General features: G+C 43.8%; 1 protein-coding gene across 1 annotated transcript in view; it reads left to right on the top strand.

Annotated features, from left to right (window-relative positions):
* Positions 1-2,725: 2,725 nt before the first annotated feature.
* FAM171A1 (family with sequence similarity 171 member A1) overlaps positions 2,726-23,996 on the top strand; it is a gene marked incomplete at its 5' end in the record, with an annotated part of 87,541 nt that continues 66,270 nt past the window's right edge. The window contains one exon of the mRNA XM_080340253.1: positions 2,726-2,819. Coding sequence (XP_080196379.1) covers positions 2,726-2,819 — 94 coding nt within the window. The remainder of the gene's footprint in view (positions 2,820-23,996) is intronic.

Genomic DNA, 23,996 nt, shown 5'->3' with positions numbered 1-23,996 from the left:
CAAATGCAGCCAAAGCTGAGTCTTGAAACAGACCTTTTGTTTACTGGTGATAAAATTTTCTCATTTTGTAAAAGATGATTAGGGAAGGACCCATGTCAATGGCTTTCTGCTTTCTTAAATGTAAATTCTAGCCAAAACTCAGTGCAATATCCTAATTCTCAGTTCAATATCTCATTTCTTTTCCAGCCCCAACCATTACATGTTATGCACTGATGTTGCAAGGACTGTGGGATCTGTTTTCTGTGAAAATAATACAGCTCTATTCAGGAAAATGTCTGTTCCTTTTTGTAACAAATTACTCTAGCTCTCTAGCTTTCCTTATGGACAGATTTTATTTTTTTTTAAGTTTCTAGCTATGAGCTCATCTTATTGATGCTAATTTAAATCCATGGCCATCCAGAAAAAGGGAAGTGGGATCTCAAAAAAAAAAAAAAAGAGTATATAATGTGTGATTATTTACCATGTGGCCAACCTTCATTCTTTGAGACAGAGTTGCTTCACAGTAACTAACAGTTCCTAAACCTTTATCAGTTTTGTTATAAATCCACTGGGCTCTTCAGACCATGCTTGGCACATTATAACTACTTAGACATGACATGAGTTTATGCTATTGAAATATTCGTTTTACGACAAGCAGGAGTGAGATCAGTTGATCTGTATTTGCTCTTTGGGCCTCCTCTGTAAACTTAATTGTCTTTTTGTTCTTATAGGACTGTGCTTTACAAATAAATCCCCCAAATTCTCAGGATAAAAAGATAAACTTGCAGAGTCTACACTGTATTTATAAACTCTCAGAAAATGTATTTGAACAACTTAACAGGAAAACCAGAGTGAAATATATTGTGATCAATCAGAGCATCTCTAAAAAGGAATTGGAAAATGTAATATTAAAGCATTGCACAGTTTTAACATGTCTAGGGTGCAAGAATTTCATAAAAATCATAAAAGAAACAACCTGTAGCTTGTAGCTACCCTGGTTAAGTACGTAACAAAGTAAGCAACTGTACTGCTTTCTAAATATGTATAACACATTGAATCTTTATGGCATATTTTATTTTAAAATAGCCATTAAAAATAAAACCTGAAGCTTTAAGACACCTGAAGCTTTAAGACACCTTTAAGACACCTAAGCTTTAATCTGTGAGGGATTACACGTGTGGGTATACAAACTTCAGTCTCACAGGCAAACCGCAGCACTGGCAGCGCTTGGAGTGGGTCGATCTGCTCTGGGTGAACCTGCTTTAGCAGGTGGGTCAGACCGGATGATCTCCAGAAGTCCCGTCCAACTCCAACCATTCTGTGGTTGTGTAAGGTTCTGCGGGAAGCCTGTGAGCTGGTGGCAGCGGCTCTGCTGTGTACGACCGGCCATGGTCGGTGTCCGCAGCAGCAGCGGCCGCACTGGGAGCCGTGCGGGGCTGTTCCCCTGCCCCGCCCCGAGAGACAGCGCTCGGCGGAGCCGGGGAAGGGTGAAGAGAGTGCGGTGGCTTTGTGCTCTGTCTCGCTGGCCCGGAGAAAAAGTGCAGCAAGAGATGCCCTTACGGATGGTGTGAAGAGCACCAGTGAGGAAACCCTCGGGGTGACCGTCCCGCCTTCGCTGCAGCTCCCTCCGCGCTGCCTGCCCGTGCCCTGGGGTGCAGCGGTGGGGGACACCGCGCCGGTGGGGGACACCGCGCCGGTGGGGGACACCGCGCCGGTGGGGGACACCGCGCCGGTGGCCCCGGGTGGAGCCCGCCCGGGGCGGCGTGAGCGCAGCCTCCAGTGCCAGCATCTCAACCCCCAAGTTTGCCTTCTTGTGCAGTTTGCAACAGCACTTTTAAAAAAGTTTGTATAAAAAACAGTAGATAAATGCATTTTCTGTTCCTTGGTCGCATTTAAAAAACAACAACTCTTCGACTGCACCACCAGCAGCAGGGGACCAGGCCGGGGGTCTGCGCGGCAGCTGGGCCGCGGAGGACCCTGTGACTCGACACGTCTCAGCCGTGCCATTATGAGGCACCACGTCCGTCTCCCCCCTCGTCCCTCCCGCTGGGCTGCGGCTGAAGGCGAGCGAGCCGCCGCGGCGGGAGCCGGTACCACCGAGGAGGCCATTTTGCAGCGGCCGTGGGGGGCAGAGCGAGCGGGCGGCGGGCGCGGCCGGGCGGGTCCCGGCCCCCCGCGGCAGGTAAGCGCGGCAGCACCTGGCGGGGGGGACGCGGCTGCCGCCGGCCGGTGTCACGGGGCGCCGAGTCTCGGCGGGGCCCCCGGCAGGACCCGCTGCCCGCCGGGAGCCGCAGCCCCTCGCCCCGCGGGGAGGGCAGCGCCGGGCGCGGCCGGCAGGGGGCGCTGTCCCGCCGGGCCCGCCGCGCGGGGCAGAGCCTGCCGTAAAGGGTTAAGGAGCGGGCGGCGGAGCCTGGCTGCCCCTGCCGGGAGACCGGGGAAAATTACAGGAGGGAGGAAAAATAAGGCATAAAAGCAGACAGGTAGCCGGGGGTGCGGAGTGTTCCTGCATCTCCTTCCCCCGCCTCCGCTGCCCGCCCGCGGGGACAGCGCGGGACGCGGAGGCCGGGGCGCAGCAGCGGGACGACAATGCAGCAGGCGGAGAAAGCAGGAGGGGCAGCGCACGGCAACATGGAGGGAGGCGCGGAGCGGGCCAGCCCCTGATGCGGCTCTTTCTCCTCCTCCTCCTCCGGGCAGCGGCTCCGGCGGCGATTCCCTCCCTGGCGGCGGCTGGCGGCGGCGGGTGGAAATGAGCAGGTCGGCGGCGCTTCTCCTCTGCTTGCTCGGCTGCAACGTGTGGAAGGCGGTGACCAAAACCTTAGGGGCGCCCGAGGCGGCTCAAGGTCGGTGCGGGAAGGGTGGCGGGACCGGCCCGCTTTGTGCGGCGGCCCCCGGGGCGGCGGGCGGCTGCATTGTGCGGGCGGCGGCGAACTCGGGGAGAGGCCGTGCGGGGAGTGCGGGGGATCGGCGATGCGGGACCCCTCCCGGCTCCCGCCGCCCGCCGGGTGCGGGGCGCAGCGGGGGCGCCGCCCGCTGCAGAGCCCCCCATGCCCGGGGCGGTGGAGGCAGCCCCGCGGCGGAGGCGGGTGCACGCCTGGGGCCGGGGAGCTTTTGTTAACGGAAGGGGCAGGGGCTGCCGGTGGCCTCATTGTGCTGCCCCCTCCCTCCTTCCCTCAGCGCCGCCGGAGCCGTTGCATTGCGTCCTTCTCCCCCGCTCCCATCCCCTCCCTGCCGTGCCCGCCGCAGGGCCCGATGCGGCGGTGAGAGGCGGGCTGAGGGTACCGGCGGCCGCAGCCGCTGCCCCCGGCCGTGCGGGGCCGCTGGGCTCCGGGCTCCCCTCCCGGGCTGGCGGTGCGGCTCGGCCCGCCGCCCCGGGACGTTTCCGGGCCTCGGCCGGGCCTTTTGTTCGGCGTGGTGGGCTGCCCTCTGGCCGGGCGGGGGCCTCTCTCGGCGGCCGGGGACAGATACTTCCCCGGCCGGGCAGGGTCGCCCTCCTCTCTGCCCTCGCTCGGGCGGGAGCAGAGCCGCCGCGGGGCAGCGCCTGAGCCTCCCGGGAGCCCGCGGCGGCTCCCCTGGCACCTGGGGCAGCCCCGGGCCGGGCCGCGGTCCTGCCGTGGCTGCTCTGCCCCGATCCTCGCAGGTGCTGCCGTGAGGTGTCCCCGAGGTGCACCTGCCCTCCTGCCCTCAGCCCGTGTGGAAATCGGGCGGGGGGAGACGCCTCCCGTGCTCTGCTCGCCCTTGCTTTTGGTGGCAGGAGAGCAGCCCATCAGGGACCCTGCGGCAACATCATGCCTGCCAGGACCACAGCTATGTTAGGAAGCAGAAGACTTGTCTGCCTAAGGGTATGAAACATGCTAGGAGGAAACGCATCCTCCCCTGGTCAGTGTCAGCCCGGTGGCTGGTGTGGCCAAGTGGCCGAACGTGTTGTCTGGGCTGAGCCGTCCGCTGGCTCGGGCTTTGTGGCAGCGGGCGGGCAGCGTCGCTCCCGCTGCGGCGGGTGAAGTGCACCAAGCCAAGAGTGCGCTGTGTCCTGCTTCCTCTGAGCTTTCCTGCCTTGCGTGTCAGTAACAATCAGTAAGCGATGCTTGCCGCAAGAAGGAAAACATTAAAAGTAACCATTTTTGGACTCTTGTGTTTGCAGTATACCAAGTAAGATCAAGGTAGGCCTGTGCTCTCATACACAGTATTCAAAAGGTATTGGTATCTTGCAGCAAAACCTACCACACTGAGCAGTCCAATGTCAAATGTAATGTGAGATTCTGCCTTTTTTTAAAGGACAAAACAATAGCAGTTCTGGAATTAGAAGTATCAAACTTTAACTCAAGTGCAGGTAAACTCGGGACTATACGGAGTTTATTGATAAGCATGCCAGAAAACCAGAACTGTATTCATCCCTTGAAGCTAGCACTTCATATACGAAGGTAGTATCAAAATCTTTTGTAATTTCTGTATCATATGGAAAATATCTTGCCCTATATGTGATCAAAATGGTGAGGTATTGGCAAAATTAGTGCCTTTCTACTGCCCTGTCGATCTCATATTCTATCATCAAGCTCAATTCATGGTATCTGGAGAGACTTGTCTCTATAGCTGCTACATCCACATCAAGCGTGGTAGCTGATTATTTAAGTAATAGCAGCTATGTCAGTAAGTAGAGAACATTTCTGTCTGAATAGAATGGTCTAATTTTATCTTCCATTTAAGAACTTTTGAGTTTTCATAGAAGGCATCATTTTGCAAAGTCTAATTACCAAGCCCTATCTTTACTCTTTGGATGTGTACATTGGTAAGCGGACATGCAGAGCTAATCTCATATTGAAGTGTATTCTGCACACTGGTTACCAGCTGCTTACTGTCTTTTTTTGAAAGCTTATTTGATTCCAGCTTGTAGCCTTGAATAAGTTCCTAATCATCAAGTGTGAATGTCTTCTGGGGAAAGAGTTGTAGTACCAGGCACATTCCTTGTTTGTATACTGAGCACAGTAAGTGCTAAATGGTTATAAAACCTAAACCAACTGTTTTTCCCTCCTGCCCTTTTAGCACCATGGTGACAGTTGTAGCTACAGGTGAAGGGCCATTGCCAAAGTTCAGGGATGTTTGTAGGTGACTGCCTTTGTCCTTGTGACTGGAAGGAGGCTACTGAAGAACCAAGGGACTGGAATAAAGGTGGAGGTGAGAAAACCAGAGGATAACATCTAGAAGTAATGGCTTCAGCTGCAATACATATTATGGGACAGGTTACAAGAGACTAGGATGGAGAGCCCTCCTCATAGTGGGACGTATTAGATGAGAGTCAGTTAAGATGTTCCATGCCTGTGCTAGCAGAGCAAGGAAATAGGTTTTGGATTTGGAGCTATTTGAAGGTGTGATTTGTAGTCAGTGTTCTGGTTAAGGAAGGGACGAGGAGTGATGCTTTGCATTGAGCATTTTTCTCTTTTGCTGCTCTCAGCCGTATGTTCAGACAGTCCCAACTTCCAGTTCTGCTTGGCCAGACTGATTACGTAATTCGTGAATATGGAAAGTACTGGTAATTAAGCTCCGCATTTAGCACCCTATTTAGAAAATTGGATGACTTTGGCATGCTGTTACCTTATTTGATTCATTATGCAGGTCTGTTACAGCCTCTGAAGGTCACAGAGGTACCCTGTAAGTTTCAGTAACTTATTTTCTTCAATATAGTAAAATCCACATAGCTGAGTTGTGTATTTTTGTCAGTGTTGATGCTTAGAGCCCCAGCAGTGATGTTAGAAGCCCATGAAGGTGCATTTTAGGTTTGGTAAGGCTGCATGTCTGACTTCTCTCAAATACTTAAAACCTGGCAAGCATTTGAGATGAGAACTGAACTATGGTTGTGGTTTGTTCTGGTTTTTAATTGTTCTGTCAACTATTCCAGAACTTATCTTAAATGCTGAAATGAAATTTATAGAAATGTAATTAAAACAAACAGAAAAAAAAAAAACAAACAAGCTTTAAGGTACGTTCCTGTTGGGAACTGGTGATTTGTTTGACGAGAACAGACAAAGTACACAGTGAGTTCTTTTCAGATGAACAGATCACTTATAAGCTTAGGGAACCTTGGCAAATAGGAATTTAAGAGGTATATGAAGAGGTAGCACTAACCCAGGGAGAATCTAAGCAAAATCAGTGTAATTTGAGAAGGGGTTAAATTTCTTTTTTGCCTGTAAACTTTGCTTCATGGTGGAACATTATGATGCTTCATTTGTAGATGCTGAGGGACTTCTAAGAGAAATCATAGAATATTGTGTTGTAGTGCAGAAGTCCAGTATGATTTCCATCTGCTGCACTGGGTATTGGTTTTAATTCATGTCTCCATTGGTCTTTGTATTTCATTAGCTGTTCAAAACTAAGAAGTTATAAATAATAAAAAAAAAATTTGAGCAATAAATAGCACCCAGTTCAAGGACTAGTCTGCCAGTAGATGAATATGCGCAGGATACCCCACCTTCATAATCCCACAGTGAGATCGGGGAGGTATGATGGTGAATGAAAGTTCAGCTGTGGCTGTTGAGTCAGAACCTGTGCTATCTTCTCCCTGGCTGTGCAGAGAGGACAGGAGGGCTGGTGCTTGAGTGCTGCTGTTTGGAATTGCCTGCCTGCAGACAGCCATTGCAGTGCTTGGCTTTGTGAAAGCTAATTTCACAACTATTTCAGCTGGACGTTTAGCAAAAGCTGCTTTTCTGGACAGCACACTAACAGCTGTGCAGAAACCCTCGAGTTCTTGGCTTTTTCTTCTTTTTTTTTTTTTTTTTTAATAAGCCAGTTATCCCAAGCTTGCAGTTCTACCCACGATGATAAAGTTTAGATGATGCAGAAATAGTGTCTTCCTCTCTTTCATCTTGCACTGCCATACTATCTCTTCTCAATCAGTTGCAAATTGCTAATGTCCTCCAAATGTGAACATTTGTTTCACTGAGACCACAAATGGACTCGTAAGAGTAGAAGCTCAATTACTCTAAAGTAGTGCAAAAGAGTTTTGTTTTAAAGAAGGAGCAAATTGTTTACTTAGTACTAGATAGCATTGTAAAATCTTAATGAGGAGGAGATATTAATTTTATCGGTGATCAGATCCAGGTAAGAACTAGATGTTTGGGGTTTTTTCCATGTTTACGTTAAAAAACTACTAATACCTGCAAATACCCAGTAGCTGATTTCTCCCAGTCAGAAGCAGGGCCAAATGAGCAAGTTACCTAGGTGAGCTGAGGGTTTAAAACTTCGCTCTTTTTTTGCTAAAAATTTGTGTTCACTCTTTCGGCTTGTAATGTCTTGCAGCAAGTGAGTCAACTTAACCTAAATAATGTGTGTATGCACTTGTCAAGCGGCAGTATATTCATAGGCTGGCTCTATCCCTGTGGTCGTTTGTCTGTATGTGTCTTGAGACTGTGTTAATTGCCATGTGTTACCTAACACAAAGGTTAAAACAACTTTCTCCCTCCCCCCTCTCTTTTGTCTTTTTTCTTTAAACCTCAGGCTGACACCTCTTGGTGCTTGAGACTAGAAACTGGTTCATGAAAGTTTTAGGAACGGTTCCTTTCTGTGCCAACTTCTGACCAAGTGAATGGTTTCAAACAGCAGTCCCCCCTCTACAGCAGAGGTTTCTGGTAGCAATGAAATGCAATTTTACCATATGCATGTTAATTTAACAGAAGCCTGGGTATATGTATTTGTGTGCTGGAGAGGAAGGAAAATTGTGCTTTTAGGTTTGTTGGAAAACTTAAGAAATCTCCTGTGGCTTTGATACATGGAGGAGCAGAAATGTCACTGCCTCTGGTTAGTACAAACTCCAGATGAGGTTTTTACTCTTGTTTCTGTGGGCAGTGAGTAGCCACAACCCTGATGCGTGAGGAAAACTGAGAAGAGAGTACATGGCAACATACTGTGATACTGTGAAGTCGATGCATAGGTTGTGTCAGTATAGGTGTGCGTAGTACCTGGCAGCTTGGTGGTTCAGTTTTAATGGCATTTCTTAACAACCTGCTTGAAGTTTGGCTGTTGGATAGGAGTATGGGTGGGAATTAGGCTGCTTTTCCACGTATCTTTAGTTGCTCTAGTACGTTTGATCAATACAGTTGTGTACCTTGATTTATAATTTAGGGAGATTGTTGTTTTTTCTAGTCAGCCAAAGCCAAACTAAACAATCTCTCCAAAATACCTGCAACTTGAAATTAAATGTACCCTGACAGTATTTCTGTTACCTCATACACTGATTACCTTGTGCAAACTGCATTTTTTGTAGGATTAATTTCCCTTTACTCCAGTATGTATCAGTTCTGCCTTTAGATACAAAGAAAGGCAACTTCTGAGAGAGCTACACTGTCGCTGTTCTGCCTCTCCCATGGGTCTCAGTGGTTTTACCACTTATCTGTCAGAGAGCATAAATAAGGGAGGCAAGAACCCTGTCTAAGGGGTTGTATTTACTAGAACAAATTAGTTTAAGAATACTAAATATAATACATACTAATAATGTACACTAAAGCATTTTGTTTTGGGAAATACCAAAGAGAACTGAGTGCCTTTTTTCTTTTTTCTTCTTCAGAAATTCCAGAAACATTTTCCTGTAAGCTGGTTTACATTAAGTTTTCAGTTGATGTAATATCTGGCTTGTTGTGCATGGATAATAAGCATTATACACATGCTTTTTACAAACACCATCTTTAGTTCTTTGGGAAACTGGAAAGATACGTGTATATTTGTTAATGCAGAGCCATAAGAATGTAAGCATACTGTAATTTCTTGTTGCTTTTAATAAATGCATTGAATCTTTCACTTTAAAATATTAAGACAGAATCATATTTGACATAATGGCAAGTCTGAGCCATTCAAAGTAGTATTTAAGTATATTTCAACGTAGAGCTACATTTTCATTTTGTGTTTAATGCCCATGTTCTGGCTCAGATACACCCACGTCACTTTCTTGCTACCTTGAAGAGCAACAAATCTTGAAACGGTCTGAAGGAATAAAATCATTTATGTATTGTGTAGTCTAGATCTAACTCGCTCACTGGCCACTTAGGGGCCTGGGTATATTTAAACAGAGCTGCTGTGGATATAGAGTATGTTTGGAATAGACGCAGTCTCTGTGCAGGCAGGGCACAAAAGTCCCTGGAAATCCAGCACTGAAGCTATCTTTCAATTGCTCCTACTCTTAGCTTTTGCAGTTCTTCGAGCTGTCCCTGCCAGTGCCACACCAGGGAGACACACCAGGGAGTGACATGCTGTCTTGGTCCATTATCTGTGCACCTCGCGCACCGGGAGCTGAAGCCTCCTTGTCCCTGTCAGTAGGGACCTGCACCACGGAAGGCTCTGCTGTGCTGCTGTAATGGTTGTGTTTCAGATGGGGAGGCAAGAGCACATAGCAGCAGAGGCAAGCCCTTGTGAGCCTTGCAGGACTTGGGGTGTCTCTTGCAGGGGCCACTCTCAACCTCTGGGGAGACACAGCCGTAGTTAGCAGGGAGGAAATGGGGCGTGGGGGAAACCAAGGGGAAGGAAGTAGCAGCATCCTTTTGGCTTGGGGACACCAAAGGAGCTGAATCCAATCAGGTGCAAGAAGCTTCCAGTTTTCTTAAGTTGTAGCTGCGAAAGTGCTGAGAACTACTGTACTGTGTGATAGGTGCGAGTAACACAATAGTAATGTTTAACAGTAAAGGGGAGCTTATCTTGACAGTAAATGCTGAGATAAATAGGAGGTAGAGGTATAAAGTACTTCTACTTTGTTAAAGCAAATGGAGGCCTTTCTTCTTCATGCAGTAATCAACAGGGGTGATAGCAGTGTTGGGATCTCCCTCTTGTGATTGTCATAACTAAAAAAATGGTGCCTTTCATCCTTTATAGGCAAGGATGTATACTAATACAGCAACAAGTATTTCTCAAATGATGTTGTGAGACTTGCTTGATAATGAAACAACAACAAATTAAGGTGAATGCAGTATTTGGACTGCTGCTGGGAGGAAATTAATATTTCAGCAGTTCTGTCCAGCCCTCTTGCTCTCCACCATACTGTGAACAGTCATGCAAAGTGGAAGGTTAAGATCCAGACATCTCATCTCTCAGTCTGTACTTGATATGTGAATGCAAGACTTCTCATGCGAGAAGGGTAGGAGGCATCTCTCCAAAACTGGGTGTCTGCAGTCTGCAAGTGTCTGCATCTTAGCTAGTCATCCACGGTCCTTCTACAGACGTGAAGATCTAATCTTTTCAGCTAATGGAGCTGAGTGTCATTCCCGTCACCTGGAATAAGCACATTTGATCAGCTAGAACTGCGCTGTGTGCATCTCTGCCGACTATCATGGCAGCCTGGACAACGCTGTCTGTATTCCCATTTAGTCAGACAAATCCTCTCTCAGATGCTGTAACTGGAAGATTCATCAGTGCAGTGTTGCCCTGTGGCTCAGTCTTAGAGCTACTGAATATATACCACATAATAAGCTATGTGAAGGAACACACACTCTTGAATTACCTGACTCTTGAATTACCTGACTGGGTTATCTTGCGTTTCTCAAGACTCAAGAGTTATTGTCTGTTTACATTTCTGAACCATTTGTCTTTGTAGCATTGTGCTTATGAGCCTAAGTGTTTCACTCCCACGAGTAAATAAACAGAAAGAAAGGTTTAGAAACAAATCAGGAGACTTGCAGAGTTGTTTGGGCTTGTCTACATGTTTTTTTCCATGTTTTTAATTAGCTTTGTATTCCCAAGAGTTGATTTATTCTGGATTAAGCTGCATTGTTACTCTCACCTTTGTCTGTTTTCTCTTGCTGGCATTCGTGTAGCAATGTGGTAAACCAGATTGAGGAAGTTATCCAAATGAAAACTCCTGTATGCACCAGTTCAGTCTTTACCTGGGTCGCTTCACTGGTTGGGTTCATCAGGAATTAAACAAATGCTGTTGCTGGTGAAGAGGAAGGGGCTGAGAGGAGCTGATAATGGAAAACAAGGACTTTATGTCAGCAGTACCAGTTGATGCAGGATTAAATTGTTCATAGAACTACAACATAATATGTAGGGCACAATATTTAGCAAGTTAGCTCTTTTAAAAGTTACTGCTCAAATGAGACGGCTATTGTCTGAAAATGTAATGCCACCTCACTGCTCTAAGAGAAAGCATAAAGAGTTTATTGAAAACTAATTTGCCTACAGTAGATGGAAAAACTGCATTAAAGCAGTGAATACTGTCAGAATTGGACCTAGGTACTAGCAGATGATTTGAGATGCTTCCAGCTGTGACAGTCTCTGTCTTCATCAGGACCGGTTTCTGTCTGTGCCTCAGATACTCCAGTTTGTACCCTGCCTGGTAGTTCAAACAGAGCTTCATCCACACTTTCAGCTCAAGTGAAAAGGAGCGCTCAGACGTGTTTCTCCTGGTTGTAGAGTGACAATGGGTTAGTACCTGAGACATGTTTCTTCGCTCTCTGGATGTCCCAAGTGGCTTGAGAGGAAGTGATGCACTTTGGCCTGTATAAATGCTGAAGGAAAGTGTAGGGCAGTGCTGGGCATGTGGCACAGCATTCTGGTACAGTAACTTTTGTCAGCTAGCTGTGAATGTACGATTTGGCGTAATTAGTGCACACCGCAGCCTGACAGTGTCTGGTCACTCCTCCCTGACCCGTCTGTCAGCCAGAGCGATTCCTGCTTTCCTCCGGATAATTGCCTTGTTTTCCTTAGTTACTGCACTTCTGCATTGATGTCTCCTAGATAGGGTGTCTGCTGAGAGATAAGTTTTCACTCCTTATCTCACCCTTCCTCCTTCTGTCCCTGTGTTGGCCCTCTCATATCTTGAAAGGCTTGGAGTGCTTTTGCTGCAAACCGGCATGGAAATCTGCTAGGGAGTGCTCGTGGCTGCTGCTTGTTTCTATTTGAGTTGGGCAACCACTGCCAGGGCAATAAATGGGTCCGGGAGCTCTGGAGACGGGACTGGTGGTCTGCAGGGGGTGAAGCGGGTGGGAACATGCCGGTGGGCAGCGGGGCGATAGGCTTGTCCAGGCACTGTATTGTGTTTGCAGGATGGGTGGCACCAGCTCAAGATGGGAGCAACAGTTGCTCTCTCTGCTTCCCTCCGAATTCTGCTCCTGGCAACTTCGGAAACCTGCTGAGTAGCATGCTGACCTGGACAAATATTACAGTAGTTAAAAAAACTACTTGTAATAATGTTGACAGACACAGTGAAGCACAGTAATATACTTGCTCTTTTAGCTTTACTGCTAGTACCCGGAGTATTTTTGCAACTCAGCTTATTTCAGCGTGTGGTGTTGCAGTCAAGGTCCTGGCAAATAATTTAAGTTTGAGCCAGTCTCTGGGTTCATGATGTATGATTTACAGGAGCCAGGGACACAGATGTTTGAAATGAGAGCTGTATTTCTGTTGTGTTGCAGGGTGCCTGTGTGGGAGGACTGTTACTTTTTCCTCTACTATTAAAACTTCAATATGAAGAAGCTCGTTTTCTTCAAAAGTTAAAATTTCTTTTGTTCTTACAGGATAATTATTTCATCCTTTGCTATACTGCTAGTTAAAACTTTTTAGAGGGAACTATGGCATTACACTTAGTTGATGTAAATATTTTTGTTAGAAGTGTACATGAAGATAAAAGACACTTGCTTCGAGCAGCCTGAAGCTGTAGGAGCAAGAACTTCTAATGGGATGAATTTCAAGTTATTGCTGCAAGCTATTGAGTTGTAACTGCAGCAGGCTTTGGAATATTAAACTAGTAAAAGTACTTTAAATTCAGTTGTTGAAAGAAGAAAACCTCATTTACTAGAAATCATGTTGAAAACTATTAGTTTTTCTAGACATTTGATCAGATAAAAACTTCCTTCTTTAGATCAGATATGAATAGGTATCTGCTCTGTGAAGCTTTACCTCAGCGAAAACTACTTGGCAGTTTTTAGCGATGTTCAAAATCTTACTGAAGATCTTGTTTTAATTAGTAATTTTACCTGTGAGTATGTAGGTAATCTTTCATTAACTTTGTTTTCTTTTAGCATGATTCAGTATTGTTGCCAAAAAGCTGAGAGAGCCCTCTCAGCAGATGTTGTTGTTAGAACGGGGATCGCAGCAGTACTGTGTCACAAACTGACTTTCTGCAGAGAAAAAATCCTTGAGGGATGAGGGTTTAAGTAACAGAGTGGGTTTGGTGGTGTCCTAGAAAGGTAGTGGTTAGTGCAAGTTAATGCATGCTTTTAAGTGAATATTCCATATTTTCATAAATTCCTCTATGGTGAAGAAAAATCAAGAAAGGGTGTATATAAGCTTTCAAGATCAAATTCTTATAAGTAAATGATAGCCTGTCAGAGCAGTAGAGAATCTTTGTTTACCATAGATGATTGCACATAAACAAAGATGCTTTTTAATACCTAATGCATTTGAGTATCAAGTCTTGCATCAGTTAGCCACTTAGAATGATGTTATCTTCCCTTAACCCCAGCCTCGTTGCATGGTGGAAAATATTAAAACTCAAATTCGTGTGGCTAAACTCTCTCAAGTGTTTCTTCAGTCCAGGTATTAATCTGTGTGCCTGTGCCCTACAAAACCGTGGTGATTTTAGCATTTTCTAGAGGGCATATATTGGATTGGAGGAAGAGCAAATGCACAGCAAAAAGGGCGTGTTTCCTGACCATGATGCTGATGTGGGGCAGAAATTCCATTGACTCACCGTTGCTTTATGCCATCCTGTCTACTGCTGTACAGGTTGACAGCTGGTAAGGTTGTACTCTAAATAGTCCATCATGAAAGAGCTTTGGTACATCTGGGGGCTGGCTGCAAACAAACAATATCTTGACTGTATTGGGTTGCAGGGCTGATCATTGCTTACTTTCTGGTGAGTCTTTGTGGACACTTAAAGTGCAGCCTTGACTATTACAATTCTTGTTAAAATTCAGAAGAGCTTTTAACAACCCAGAGGCTTTGAAGCAGATGCATGTATTTGCCAAAAGGAATAGCACTGTCTCTTGCCGAGTGGCATCTTCAAGCTATTCTTACAGCATCTTGAATGTGTAATAAAAGTTAGTATTAATAAAAGGGCGTTATCTTCCTTGGAGAAGAAACACTCATTGCTTACTCTCTAGTTGCAGTCTGAGGAATCTACTTACCTTGTGCAGCAGGTAAGATCAGGAGTAAAGACAAAGTGCAGTGACCAAGGTGGCACACTGTCTAGGTCCAGTCTGGGAAGTAAACCAAGGCCACGCACGAGTCGGGTCTTGAATCATGTCATTCTTTCTTTAATGGTTAGTGAGCTTTTAATGAATTTACTGATACTCCATCATGGCAGTTTCTTGCACCCTTGCTGAATAATTTTCAGATTTAGTCACCCTTTTTTGACATTCCATGCTTTGCTTTGTCACACTTGCGTGAGTGTAAAGGGTAAATCCAGAAAGGTGCCTGGCAGTGCTGTGGTGTGTCTGCAGTCTGGGCTTGCTTGGCAGCCCCCATCTGCCACACTGATGTTCAAACTGGAGGATTTTTTTGGGAAGTAGATACATAGCCACTTGTCCCCAGAATGGATGGTGAGCTTGGTTTCTGCACATATATATATATATATATATATATATATATATATATATATATATATATATATATATATATATATATATATTTATATATATATATATATATATATATGTAATGAAAGTTAGGAGAGGAAAATAAAAAAGGCAAAAAGAAAAAGCATAAAGATGATAGGATGACATGTCAAAGTTCCTGTGTAGGAAGTGAAGTTTGAATGTGTTCTGGCTACAAGTACTAAGAAGCTTCCTTTTCCTCTTCCTCTTTCACTCACCTTTTCTTCTCTATTGAGTCGAGCTTAATTTTTAACTTTGTTTCAGTCTGCCAGAAGACAACCTGCATTTTCAAAAGTAGTCGTAAACAAATCTGTATTTCAGATGTACTCAGAAGCTTGATGTTGCTAGTAACATCAGAATCTTCATTTTGTGTTCTTCAGCAGCAGGAGGATAAAACACCTCAAATCCAAGGTGCTGTTAAAAAGTCAGTACTTGTCTGTAGTTACAATGCAGCAAATACCATTAGAAGCAAGTATTTCAATTCAATGAATGAGGCAATGCAGATAAATTTTGATTTTTTGGAGAAGTTTTCTGATAATGAATTGAACTTGTAAATAATCTCAGTGCTCCTAGTATAATACTTGGTTTAGCTTATTTTTGTTTTAAACCCAGACTGACCCATGATTTTATGAGGTAGCCATCTATTGCATTTACTGGACCTCTTTGCCTGAGGGGGAAATAAAATACTGTCTCTTTTATACCATGTTAAACAGAATAGGGGAGAAGAACTTAATGATATGTCCATTGATCCTTTCCTTGTCATGAGTTATTCAGATATTGGTATGATTGATTTAGTTAGGTTTTAGTGGGGGGAGTTTAGGCCTTGTAAAGAACAAACATAACTAGGTATTATATTGATTGATGCTAGGTTTTATCTTCACCCTTTAATCTATCTCGTTTTGTGTTAATTACCAGGTTTCTGAGATGAAAATAGTGAGTCAGGAGGATTAGCTTTCCTGAATGGCTCTGAAAAACTATGAATTCAGTGTCTACTGGACTCCTCCTGTCTTCTCCTTACTTTTGCTAGAAAACCAGGATGGATACAATTGCGGGTTAGAGACCTCGGCGTTCATGCACACACGTGCAGACGTGCACACATGCTTGTCTTGTAGGGCCATATGGTATGAATCAAAGCTTACTTCACAATAGTAAAACTGTAATGCATTTTCCACCATTTTCAGTTATATGTTCATGGCATGGTATTCTGTACTTTGAACAACTTACAGTGATTGTCCTTTGTAAATGGTCATTATTCTATGAAATTAATGTGTTATCCAGGACACTTGGCTACAATTTTGTCCTTGGATTGCTGTTGCTATTTCAATAACACCAGAAGCTGTGTCTTCTTTTCTGCTCACTTGCTTTGGTCAAAGCAGCTTTGGCTTGCAGATGTGTACAGATGTGTTTGTTCTTTCCTGTTCATTGCAATAGATTTGAAATAAACCCTTGCTAGCAGATAAAGGCATGTGAATTAATTGAGTGTACGAATATGTGTACTTCCTTGTTCAAGATTTTTAAACAATCTGTTGAGGCCTCTAATTAAGCATCGCTGGCTTCTAGTCGTCTTTTCCTGCAGTTTTCATAGAATTTGCATGTTGTTATCAGCAGTTGTTACATTCTTCCAACTTTCTCAGAAAAAGTGGTTTCTAATATTAGACTTTAAAATATTTTATGGAAACTTATTATAGACTTAGAAATTTTTTTCTCCTTCTAGTGGCCCAAGACAATTCAGCCTCTAGTCTGTGACGGTGCCTTCGATACTATTCAGAATTGCCCTTTCTAAAAACACAAATATGCTTAGCATTAAAATGGGGAGCTGACCTACTTTATATCTGTGTATTAATATAAGTAAGGTTCCAAAGGTAGTTAAGATACCCTGAAAATTGACCAGGTGTTGAATCAGATGTGTTTACCCACAACTGGTGAGTTCTGTGTATTTCTGTTTGTTTTTCCCAACTCGGTGGTGCTTTGTGCTACAGCCTGTGTGATTCTGTATTGATGCTTTATGACCAAAGGAAGAAAAATAATATCATACTTCCAATATGATATTACCTCGATTTAAGGTATGATGTTCAATTAAAGCCGCAATATCTTGTAACAAAAGGATGGGAATTTTGTGGCTAAAACTGACAGAATAATGTCTTATTCTGCAAGTTGCATTGGTGAAAATCAATACCATTAGATTCTGCTCTTTGGTAGCGATGAGATTCTTGATTTCTAACTACTCATGTACTCTCAGTATACGTGTTTGGAATTGATATAGTGTTGTGTATCAGAAATACAGAGTATCAAACAAAATCGTTCATATTTAAGTAACATAATGTGTCTTATATGTTGATATTTTTGTACAGTTTGTGAACACTCTGATCCATCTCTTCTGAATATGTCTGGTGGCTGAATCTTCTGCCATGTTTGTCATTTTGGCAAGAGGACTTCTGTTGCCAGCAGCTGTGGTATAGAACCTGGCCTTGATGGAGTGGCCAGGAGCTTCTTCACTGAGTCACGACCACCTTGACTGTCAGAGGAGATGAAGGTGTCCTCCTCAGTGTGCTCCCATGGTTCCTTTAGGGCAAGGAGCACGTTCAGGCCAGAGTATGAAGGAGATGAATAGTTCATCAGGAGTTGTGCTGAGACTTACTTAGTTGTTTCTGATTCTTGTTTCTAGAGGTTGTCCATCCTCCTGGTGAGTCTGGAGACATTTTATGCTTTGTCAGACTCACCTGAACTTGCCTAAGCTGGCGTTTCCAACTGTGCATTACAAAAGGTGTGTTACCTGGATGTTTACTCATGAGTTAGTCCCTGACAACTTGGCATTGTTTCAACCTGTCCTTCCAATTGCTTGAAATATAACTGTGTTTCAGCCTCTGAAATACACTCATCCATGTGTCTTGTTCTCTGAGATTCTTAATCCCCATCAGAAGTGACTGAGAAGGCTTTGGTTGCTCAGTGGTTCCTGAAGAGAGCTGCTGAATGTTCAGGTGGAAGAAGGCACTTTGCTGGCCTTTGCTAGCACACAGGAGTGTGCAGAGATGGGATGTAGCAACAACAGTGTGTTTCTCTGTGTGTTTTTCCTACTTGAGGGAAGCATGGTTAGCTTGAAAGCCATAGCAGCATCTCATGGCTATTAACTGTTGTGGTTTTGGCCAGTCCTTTGTATTCTTTTTGACACATTGCAGCCAGACTTAGGAAGGTCCATCATGTTGGCTTTCTGCCAACTGAGGATCCTAAACTGCAACTTCTTCAGCATAGGCTGGTATGGCAGGACACAGGGCAGTGAGCGGGCGCTGCTCCTCTTCTTCATGCTCATCCCAGCCCTGCTGCTGCAGCTGCTTTTTGAGTAACTCTGCATCCAGATGTATGGATCTGTGCAATAATTAAAATGAAAGGATGATTCTTATGAACATTTTGTGAACTCATTGTCAGAAATGAAGAAGGAAAATCATCTTACTGAGTTCCATTCAGAAGACCGGTGGCGGCTGTGCAGTTGTTTTCGCCTTGCTGTGTGATCTTGAAACAAATGTCTCATTGTTTTTTCTCTCGGTACTTGCAAGAGGCAGATGCTGGACTTGCGCCGCTCACCACCACTGTAACTCCTTGCTGTTGTGTATCTGTAAACAGTAGTAGTGCATGAGCACCCCAGCTTGTGGCTGGGGTTCTGCTGGGCTGTAACCTGTCAAGTGGTTGCATTTTTTTTTCCCTTTTCCGTTGCCAGGGAGCTAATGCTGGAGGCTGTGTAGTAGGGAAAGGCACATAAAATAGACATGGAGGGAAAAAGTTAATATGAAAATGCAAGTAGTTGGAAGAGGTAAGCAAAATAAAAGAGCATGCACGAAAGGTACCCAGCTGTGTCTTACTGGCTTTGGCTGCTGCTTCTAAACTGGTAAGAGAAGAATGTGTCCACCCTGGTTTGCCCAAGGCTGACATGCTCAGGGCTGCGTCAGAGCCGCTCTCCTGCAATACTGAGTAGGAGCTGGAGGGTAGTTTACTGTTCATTAGTTCTTGCTGACAGCTTGGGGTGAATGGAAGTGGATACTTTTAGAGCAAGTAAATTTAGCACAAGGTTATGAAATGATGAGGTAGCAGTTCTTCTGTCTTTAAATGTTAGCCTCTCTCTCTACGTTTGTTTTCTCTGCTTTAAGGGGCTTTGTATTGCCTGGATATAGGGGCTTGATGTAGTGATATGTGGTGTTTGTATGATGGAATAGTCTTTCTCCATAGGTGCAGAAAAGAGGAGCTTATGGGACAAAGGGCATTTATTTGAAGAATTTAAACATAAGCGTTTATTTTTCTTACTCAATGGTGCAAAAGCTGCTGTCCCAGGTATTCTCGTCAAAGACAGCCTCTGATTGCTGTGCAGCACTTGCCCTTCACGTCTTGCAATGCTGACCTCGTCTCTGGTCTGATTTCACTGTGACTGGGTTTTGGAGCTGTACATTGGTCTTTCTGAGCACCTTTAACAAGTAACTGGTGTCTTATGTGCTTGAATACTGCCTCAAAGTGCTCCTTTTTAATGAGTGCTCGAGGTTTTATGCTTTTCCTTGTCCCTTTCACTCTGGAGTGCCATTTGCCCTTGTCCCTCCTCTCTGCATGTCTTCTCCCTATAAGAAATCATTCTGCTCTCTTCAGCCTTACCCATCACTCCTATATAGGTCATGTCTGATCCTGCATACTCTTTTAATTTTGATTTCTCTGTCTGGTCTCAGTCAGCTCCTGGCTACACCACAATTTATTACAAGTGACAGATTTGGAGGAGGAGGTCTTCCGCTGTGTCATATCTCTGACTATCGTACTGATGGCACATGATTGTGCTGTGACATTCCTCTGCTTGGGTGTTTTTTAAAAAGTTCCTGGATGGAAGAAGTGACATGCTCTGCAAGATAATAAAACCCGAAGGAGTTAAAATAACAGCTGTCAAACAGCTTTAACTCTTTACTTTCCTTTTGGTTTATATTATGAATGAGGAATAAAGTTAATATTTTATGGAAAAAAAAATTGGACTGCATTGTGAACTGATGAGAATCAGATGCTAAGTTTTTATTGTGTGATTCTTTAAAGAGTTAAAACAAGATAGCAAGGGTGTTAATCTAGCAAATGTCTTCTGTTCATGTTTTAAACCCAGCCTGAACAGACATGGATGTTTTTAATAAAAAGACAGATATTTAATTCCAAGAAGTATACAGGTCTTATGCCAGAACAAATGCGATTTGCGATTTCTGGTTAATTTTTTATTATTATTATTTTAGAATTATTTCCTTGAGGCCATTTGTAGGCTTTGGAACACTTCATAACTTTTAGTAATAGTCTCAAGATTTTGTGTATTACATAAACTTCAGATTTCCTTGCTAGTAATCTGTGTTTATTTGACTTTCTGAAAGCTATTGTAGGCACCAGCAATAGCCTGTATTTGATTTTTGGATTACTGATTTCTATACTTTTTAAAGTTTGGCTTTGGTTTGGGTTTTTTTTTCCCCCCACTTCTTTGGTCTAATAGGTCAATCTTTCTGCTCCAGGCTGAAAGCAAAGGAGAAAGATTGCCAGCTGTAGAACATGGAGAGCAAATACTTGCTAGCTTAAAGGGAGGCTGTCTTATTTCTCCTTTTGGCGTGCAAAATGGCTGCATGTTGTTTTCAGAGTGAGTAGCTTGGTCTGCCTGGTTGCAGTTGGTGCTTGTGCAGAACAGAAGTGGGGACTAGATGAAATTGCATTGTGTTATATTGTGGATTATTCCAAGTGGTCCTTCTGCTGTCTGCTCTGTGAACACATTGCTGCAGAAATTACAGGTGGTGTGCAAGATATCACCACAGCTCTTTGTAGATGGAGAGAGGTCATGGAGTGCAGCAGTATGTTAACTTCTGTGTTTGACCTAAATAATGTTTGGAATGCAGTTTGGAATATGAATTGTGAGCCTGATGAAAGTGTAGGAGAATGGGACTGGAATAGACTGGATTGTTGTCTCTATAGCAGATGCCCTGTGAGCTCTTCTTGGATCAGATTGACCTTGTTTAAAAACTGACTTCTGATTGATTCCTTAATTTGTGAATCAGAGGTTATTTCAAAGCATATCACTGTTATTAGTAATAATTCCAGTGGGAATTTTTTGATACTTTTTATCTGCAACAGCAACTAAAATAGTTAAGTTATAGCTCATGAGTGACCCAACTGCTTGGTCCATCTAGTTGAGTTCAGTGGAAGTAGCAGTTGTACAAATGTCCTCATGTTTCATGGTTGCGGGGGGGGGGGGGGGAGGGGGGGGCAGGTTGTGGGATTTTTGTTTTCTTTTCTTTTTTAAAGTTTTACAAACTGAAGATTGCCAGACACATGGCAGCACTCCCAACAGAGATGCTGAAAACCCTTCACAATACAGAGCCATAGGTGTTCAGACAAGAAAGCAAGCAATTCCTATCCAGTTTGGTATTCAGGAAAACTTGGGTAACGGAGCTGTGGTATTAGGCATCTGAACCTTCTCCAGTCTTATCCAAATGAATATAGCTTTTACATGGTCCTGTTTCTTAGAATGGTAATATTTTAGACCAGCTTATGAAATAGAAAAACAGCAGACAAGTTTGCAGGCATAAAGATTTTATCCGTGTCTCAGACAAGGTTGGCTTTCCAACTTGTATGTACATCAGCACAAATGCTCTGATTTCAATTTGGTTAATATTGAGACAAGTTGAAAGGTGGAAAAAGGATGAAATTGGGGAGAGGAAGGCATTGAAATAGTGGGGGGCTAGGATCACAGAATCACAGGATGGTTGAGGTTGGAGGGATGTCTGGAGATCTTCTGGTCCAACTCAGAGTCAGTAGGCAAGCACTGTATCCAGGCATCTTTTGAGTATCTCCATGGTTGGAGGCTCCACAACCTTCCTGTGCAACCTGTGCCAGCGCTCAGTCACCCTCACAGTGGAAAAGAGTTTCCTGATGTTCAGAGGGAGCCTCCTGTGTTTCTGTTTGTGCTCATTGCTTTTGTTCCTGTCGCTGGGCACCGCTGAGAAGATCCCGGCTCCCTTATCTTTACAATGAAGTAGGAGATGAGGAAAAACTGCGACATACGATATTAGCATAATTATGCAACATTCAAAGCTGTTTTTTCCCAGTTGAGCTTGGCTGGAAGGTGCTGCTACTGATAAGACCAGAAAGGGTGGTAAGACTTTGTGTCTGAAAAGTTATCAAACTTTTTACTAATTATTCATTTAGTAGAAGATATCTGTCTTGGAAATCAAGCCTTGCATGTTTCCTCAAAATTATTATTTTCATACCGGAGCCAGGAAGTTGCCAGTATGCCAGGTTATTTTGAGTGGAGTTGTATTGCTTTCATAGCACTTGTTCTTAAAACATTAAGAGGAAAGATACAAGGTGGACTGCCAGAAATTTTGGATGTTTAACAGTTGCCAGTGATCTAAAGTGTCTCAAGGACGATGTTTTCACACTGCATCTGTCTATCCAGAGCTCTGGCTATGCAGAATTTAATATGCAGAGAGTTGTGGTAGTACGCTGCTTGTGTATTTTTTAGTGCCATCTGTGTTGGCATCTATATCTTAGTTGATAAGCAATTTTATAACGATACTCCTTCTACTATTTCGTCCTTACAGCTAAAATAGGATTGTATTATAGCACAATCAGCTTTGGATGCTGCAGCAGTTAGTAAGAGTTTGCTATTCTACAGTTTGCCTAGCCTCAGTTGATTATCCCCAAAAACCTGTTGATGGTCCTGGTGGCTGGGGTCACTGCGTGGCTGCTGCAGCCCCCACTGGGGGTGACCGCGGCAGGTGAGGGATGGGGCTGCGCTGTGAGCATCTTCATCTGCTGCTGCTGTTTGTGATTGCGCTGTTTCATACACCTTTGGCATCCAGGATGAGCAGCTGTTGTAACAGTATTTGATCCCATTCAAAAGGCAGTTTTTTGGCTAGTCAGATGTGAATGTTATGTACCTATACAGGAGAGGCTGCTGTTGTTGCCCGAGCTCACAGCTTTGCGAAGCCATGTGGGGCTGTGTTTATTGTCTGTGCCACCTGGCACAGCTCCATTGCATTCAGTTTTTCCTCCTTTCCCAGAAAGGAGGAAACAGGTGCTTCAGGCCCTGAATAATCATCTAAACATCAGTGTGTGATGGCTGGAGATAATAAATGAATTATTAAACTTTATTTCTTGTTTATATAATGTTTGTTGTTACCTTGCTTTTGAACTACAGATGAACTTGCTCAATCACACTTTTTTTTTTTTTCTCTCATGGCATAATTAACTTGGTTTTCCTCTAGTATAGATTGCTTTTATAAATCATTTTATATGACAGATTATATCAGCATTTCAGAGTGTATTGTTACATTCTTTTTTGACTTTCAGCTTTCTGTGACCTAATGCTGCATCCCACCCAGGACTGGCAAAACTCTAACCTGTCCATCCGTCAAAAAGAAAAAAAAAAAGAAGAGGGAGGAGGAAAAAAGATTTTGTAATTGAGCTGGTTGTCTGAAGGCCAGACCCTGCTAGCCCTCAGCTTAATCCATATGATCTGCTGCTTTTCTTCAAGAATTTTGGAAAAAAAATGGGATGATATCAGGCACTTGAGCTCCTGACCGAAGGAGGAGTTACTGTGATTGCCTCTGCACAAGAGCAGGAGGTGTAGCTGGAAATTCCCCATCTCAGGGGCTGGACATGGAGCTGGGGACTTCTGGGGTTGTTGTCCTGGCCACTGGATGTGCTGGCACGGGGGCTCCTCTCAGGGTCAACCTCTGCCTTTGCAGTTCTGGAGACCAGACCACCTTCTAAAAGCACTTTTCTTCTTTTTTGTTTTCAGGTGTAAATCCCCGGGACTTGTTTTCTTAGGAATATCACAGTTCAGCTTATTTACAGCATTTATTACTGTAATGCTGCACTTTCAGTTATTACAAATAGGGAGCTAATTCTCATATAAACTTTCCTAAACCATTTTATCCTTTTGCTTACCTTACTGTCCTTCACATTCTGTGGTCTTAGTCACATAGTTTTTCTTATGGACCTGAAATGCTTTTTTCAAAGTTGATTACCAGAAAAGTATGTGCTTGCTTTATGCTGTTGTTTTGTTAATGACAGTCACAAAATGAACCTCATAATATGAATATTAAACAGTATAAATGCATCCAGTCATATACCTGTCCTCTACTTAGCATATACATTAATGGTCTTGAGTTGAATTATGTCTCACTAACATGAGAATGCATCATATTTATTAGGTTCACTTTTTAGGCAAGTTTGATTCTTAAATTGTTCCTTGAAATCTTCTGTCTAACTTTTAACGTGATAAAGGCTTCAGCATGTCCTCAGATTGCATTTGTATTTAGACTTCCAGAACTGATGCCTTGGTTTTTTGTTTGTTTTTGTTCAGTTTGGGGGTTTTTGCTTACAGAATTTGTCTGTCCTTTTATACTACTTTTGCTCTTATTTGTAAGAGTTGGAAAGTGGCTGTGATAAAGAACATTC

Source organism: Nesoenas mayeri, assembly GCF_963082525.1.
Source record: "Nesoenas mayeri genome assembly, chromosome: 2".
Lineage (NCBI taxonomy): Eukaryota > Metazoa > Chordata > Aves > Columbiformes > Columbidae > Nesoenas > Nesoenas mayeri.
Note: the sequence above shows the minus strand (reverse complement) of the source record. Positions and strands in the feature narration are given on the sequence as shown.